This window comes from Zingiber officinale, chromosome 11B (genome assembly GCF_018446385.1).
Source record: "Zingiber officinale cultivar Zhangliang chromosome 11B, Zo_v1.1, whole genome shotgun sequence".
In the NCBI taxonomy this organism is placed as follows: Eukaryota; Viridiplantae; Streptophyta; class Magnoliopsida; order Zingiberales; family Zingiberaceae; genus Zingiber; species Zingiber officinale.
This window is the reverse complement of record NC_056007.1, coordinates 69,953,360-69,958,845: the sequence shown is the minus strand read 5'-3', so window position 1 is coordinate 69,958,845 and position 5,486 is coordinate 69,953,360. Positions and strand designations below refer to the sequence as shown.

The following is a 5,486-nucleotide window of genomic DNA, read 5'->3' as shown; positions in this document are numbered from 1 at the left end:
GTGATCCGATCCAGAACACACTAGGGGATGATTTAAGGCAAAGCAAAACAACAAGATCATGATCCAAAGAATTAATATTGACAATTTGTTTGCTCAATATGATGCGAGAACATGTAATATGTACTACAATACAAAAAGATACGATGAAGCAATGGGCAATTAATCTTGTGGACAAATTAAGCTGATGCTGAACCAGTATCAAGTGTGATAAACAATGAACTCTAGACAGATCCATGCAAAACCTAAAATGTTTGTCCAAATAAGAGTTGCAAAAAAAAAAAAAAGTAAATAAATAAAGACACCGCTCGATTACTATACTATTGGAGTTCGAGGTCAAAGAGTGCTCCCATGTGTTCTGGACGATCGATGAGTTGTGGATTCACACGAGAAGCGATTTGGTAGAACACCTGCCATGTTAATAAGCTATCGGAGCCGGACTGATGTCGGGATCCCACTGCTCGCTCAACTTGGACGGTAGAGGCCACCCGCTCCAATCCTCCGTAAAGCCCACGACAATGCTTGCTAAGGTGCTTCACATCGAACACCCTTTTGCCGAAAAAGAAGTGAACATGGTGCAAGAACTCACGAACGGTCTTTGGTAATTCGCAGTCGCATGTCAGCATCTTCACTAGGAAGGCGAAGTCATAGGCGCCTTGGAAGGTAACCCAGGAGACGGGAGAAAAGTGGCCAAAGGAAAGCAAGCCGGAGGTGGCCAAGTGCTGGGCGAATCTGCAAGAGTCGATGCCCCATATTTGATTCTTTTGGAAGTCGATGCCATTAGCCTTGAGCAGCTCGACGGAGGAAGGGGCGTAACGGTCGCGGCTGATGTCGAAGTCGCGGAAATTAAATTCCCACACGTAACGCACATAAGTGCCGTCACTGTAGAGGGCACATGGGAGGTTGCCGGCAGCGTCGGAGAGAGTGAGACCAACCTGGACGATGCGGAGGGCCTCGACGTTGGCCCGGATCAAGTCGTAGCGCTGGGGGAGGGTGAGGGTGCAGTAGGGACCTTTGGAAGTGACGACGACGCCAGGATACTCGGTGTCCAATGCTACGAAGGGGTGGAACGGGAGGGCGGAACGGATGAGGGAAAACTCCTCGTCGAGGTTATGAGCCCACACGGAGCGAACCTCGACTCTGCTGGTGCTGGCGGCGGAAGAGGAAATTAGCATATCGTTGTTGACAACTGCGACAGCCATGATGAGGAGTTTGATGATGTTAGAAATACGAAAGTGTAAGCTGGAGATCGAGGAGATGTTAGATTTCGAGTTGGAGTGGAAACTGAAGGGAAGGAGGAGTTTAAGTAGAGCAGGAAATGAGAGAAAATCGCCAGATAATAAACAGATTAAACAAAATTAGTTGCTGCGAAGCGAATTATTAGGAGATATAAACATAAATAATATATATATATGGAATTAATGATGCTAAACGAGCCTAATCAGGACTTTAAGTTAAGGATAAATCTGGCGCCAAATCCAGCTGCAATTAAGAGCTAAATTAGGGGTTTAGTAGTAATTAATTAATTAATTAATTAAAGTTGTTGCCGTCGAATCATTCTTTTTTTTTTCTTTAATTAAATTTCACGTGGAATTCGTCATTAATTTTCCTTTTTTGAAATTTTGACTCATTTGTTTTGGTTTGAATTTTTTTTTTTTTAAAAAAAAATCATGTTTACCTACACCGCTCATTTTTAATAAATTAAAAGTGTACGCAAGAAAATAAACTAAAATCAAATCCGACAAGTGATTGTTAAATCCGTGGATTAATTGGATAAATCATATGCTAAACTCAAAGTTAATTTTTAAACTAAAACCTTTTTTTTTTTTTTTTTTCTATACTGCAATTGTAGCTATATTCTGATGGGCAGATTGTCGGTAGATAAGCCACCGGTGAACTGTCTTCTATGTTGTCGGAATCGTCGAGTCTTCAACGAAAAAAAAAAGAGAATCAGATCACCAAGCACCCCCTACTATGCCTGAGAGAGAAAGAGAGAGATTCAAAATTGAGGATTAAGAATGTCATTTCGATGCTCAAGTTACTCTCCAATAAGGAAGGTGGAGATGATGAATAGTTAAAAAATATCTGAATTTGTAAGTCTGTATATAAAAATAAATTAGAAACCAAATCAAATGAATAATGGTGAAATGTCATGTTAGAACCTTTCTTGCGATCGAGGAGCCTTAGGTTGATCGGAGGATACTGTTGGACCGTGAAGAATCGATAGAGGAGGGGGGGGGGATATTGATAACAAAAATTTCGAAGCGAGTTAGGCAGCGGAAAAAGAATAGGGAAAAGAATTGGAAGGTTAACACAGGTTCTTTTTACTTGGTTCGGAGCCTTTGACGACTCCTATTCCAAGGTCCGCACACAAGGGGTGTTTTCGATGGGAAATTCACTAATAATTCAGAAAATGATTACAAGAATTGAGTACAGGAATTATTAAAAAAGAATACCACCAGAAAGTAAGAACTGAAAGGAAAAGTACGTCGTCGGAGAGCTTCGTAGCGTCACAGGAGCACAGGAGAGCGAATTCTGAGTTGTGTTGGAGTTTCAGCCTTGACTCTCCTTATATAGGAGGTTTGGGGGCGCCTGGAACCTTCAGGGCACCCCGGTGTGACGTAGCTGACCCAACCAGGAGCCTGCATGTGACGTTGACGCGAAGGGGATAAAACCTTGCCTCCGGGCGCCCGAGTACCTCCCGGGTGCTCGGACCCAAGTTTACCAGCAGACTCCTTCCTGCAAGAAACACGTTAGTCCAAGGCAATTATATCCTGCAAAACAGATTATTAGCACAATTTATTGTTTAACAGAAATGAGTATGACTTAGATTTCGTCTTTCTAAGACCGGAATCTAGCCACGATCTCAACTTAGATTTCTGAAATGGATCTAATTAAGTTGGATCGACGCCTAAGTTCCCTTCCCGGGAACGCGTTCTCATAGTCACTCCCCTCCAGTGACTTACCTTTACTTACCTGTCAAACGTCCGGTCAGCCCTTCGACCCGTCTGGACTTCGCGCCAGTTATCTCCACAATGACATGATATTGTCCACTTTGGGCCTAAGCCCTCATGGTTTTGCTCTTGGGCTCTACCCAAAAGGCCTCATGCCAAATAGAGATATCTTTTTCTTATAAATCCATGATCTTTTCCATGTGTTTTCAATATGGGACTATGTTTGCAACCTTGCAACCCCAACATGTTGTGGATGCCAGTCCCAGCCATGGTCATTGTTGCCAAGATATTCTTTGTAGGTTTGCTTGATACTGTATTTTTAGCTCCCCATTTTATGAGTGTTAATGTATTATAGAAACATTTTCCACTTTCACAGTTGTGAACAGATGTGTACCAGAGATATTCAATTTTTTTTTCATCATTCTTTTCCTATAACATGTTTTGGAGATTAAGTCTCATCAACACGCTTTGTCTTACGTGAACTAGAGATATTAAAAAATATATATCATTATTTTTTCAGTAACGTGTTTTGGGGATTTTAATTAGTGTCATAGATGCACTATTTGTTTTCTGGCCTCTAGTTATTTAGTTTGCATGTGTTACTCCTATATCCAGTTTAGTCAAGGCAAGGCTTGGGTCTTAGCTTTTCGAGTCTTTTGTGTTTACATGTTTGTTGGTTTTGGCCCACATCCAATTCCTAGTTTATGGGCAACCTAAAATTAGTATCCAAACATGCAAAGTGTCAAAATGTTTCTAGCCTAAAATTTGTATGATGCTACAGTACTTTCTTTTATATGAATGCACAATGATTCATTATTATAGCTCCTTCTGATTTGGTCAAATTTTTGGTGGCTTTTAACTATAAGAATGCCTTTTCTGATTGTCATGATTTGTAAATGCTATAGAGACTTGGCATGGAATCCTAATTATTGATTTTGTAGATGTTCATCAATGCTTTTGATAAAATTGTCGACTTGGATGTTCTAAACCACCCAATTCCAAACTTCATCTACTACATGGTATTATATTGTCTTGTATTGATAAACTGTTTTATCTCATTTTTTTGACTTTGAACTATGTCATCAGGGATTTTTTTTTCTCTCAGTTTACTGAGCTTCTATGTTAGTTGCTAACTCTTGCTTGATTGCAAGTATTCTGGGGGTTTAAAGCTTCAGTGCTTGGTCTAAATTCTGCGAAAATAAGAGAAACTGGAATAATAGAAGTTCAGAAATTCAGAATTGTGAGGTGGTAAATCTGGAGTTTAAATGCGGAAATTCAAAATTCCACAGAAGTAAAAAGATTGAAAAGGTTTCTCAAATTGGGATAATACCAAGGTGGATTAAATGTAAATGGAGAGTTAAGAAAGTGGTATAACCAATGCTACTGGAATGCATAATAGTGCAGTTATAAGAAGAGTTTCAGAAATGAAGTTAAAGTTTTACAACTAGAATTTTTATGTAGTCTTGATTAATGTTTGAACACTTAATGAAACTTTCATTTAGACAACTTCATTTTAAAGTGTAATAGATTGCAGTCAAGAATTTTGGAAACTCAGGAGCTGGAATTAAGTTTGAATATCTCAGCAGAGACTACTATGAATTAAGTTTGAATCCTATTAGCCTAGTATCAGATATTATCCTTTGATGAGCTGAATTCTTGAGGATTTAAGCTGAAATTTTATCTAGCAAGTTGAATTTGTTGAGTTGTTGAAAAGTTGAGCTGTGGACTAAATTATTTGTCATGCATGGAATTCTGAATTTCTTATATACTGGATTTCTAGAATTCTGAAGTGGAACCTTATTTTATGCTATTTCTTTATGCTGCTACTGATAAAAAAACAACTAGAATTAAATTTCCAGCCATAATCAGTGTTGATTTCTGAAAAAAAATCTGCATCTGCAAGTTTTGAAATTCATATAGTCTCTTTTAACAGATTTCATTTTTTATCTGTTTGAGTATGATTTTTAAGATGGATTAAAGTTCGTGCAAGAATTAGACTAGAATTCTTGAAAATGGAATTGAAATGCTTAAGTATCATTCACCTGCAGAACAAGAACAGGGAATTAAAACTGAATATGATACTCTGTTACTAGACTGTACATTCTAATTTCAATTCTGAACAACTTAATGATTTGAAACATCAGACAATCTGGTTGAGGTGTGTAACCAACGGGAATAATTCTGCCATTGGAATAAGCACCAACTAAAGTAGGAAATGAAGTGTAGATGTCACTATTGGTTTCAGATGTTGTTGCTGGAAAACGTAGCAAAGAAACAGGGAAGTTTCTGGAAGTTACTGAAACTAAAAAGATGATGTAATTGGAAAATATTTGTATTTGATGTCATTTGAAAAGAGGTAATGCCACATACAACAAAGGAATAACTACAAGTGAATTGAGGGGGAGAAGATGAAATTTTAAGTGTGAGATCAGTGACAAAATAGAATTCCAGAATTTGTGCTAATGAAGCATTTCTGTGCCATTTTGGATAGGGGTTTTGACAAGCTGGAGTTGTTCAAACTTGGAAATCTTTGGA

The 5,486-nt window shown here is 38.5% G+C and overlaps 1 protein-coding gene across 1 annotated transcript; it reads right to left on the bottom strand.

Annotated features, from left to right (window-relative positions):
• Positions 1–317: 317 nt before the first annotated feature.
• LOC122034003 (probable CCR4-associated factor 1 homolog 11) lies at positions 318–1,199 on the bottom strand. Its single transcript, XM_042593141.1, has one exon. The coding sequence runs from the start codon at positions 1,197–1,199 to the stop codon at positions 318–320; it is 882 nt and encodes a 293-aa protein (XP_042449075.1).
• Positions 1,200–5,486: the final 4,287 nt, after the last annotated feature.

What these genes read in the sequence shown, in the direction of transcription:
- LOC122034003 (XM_042593141.1), bottom strand. Translation starts at nt 1,199, where the DNA reads ATGGCTGTCGCAGTTGTCAACAACGATATGCTAATTTCCTCTTCCGCC.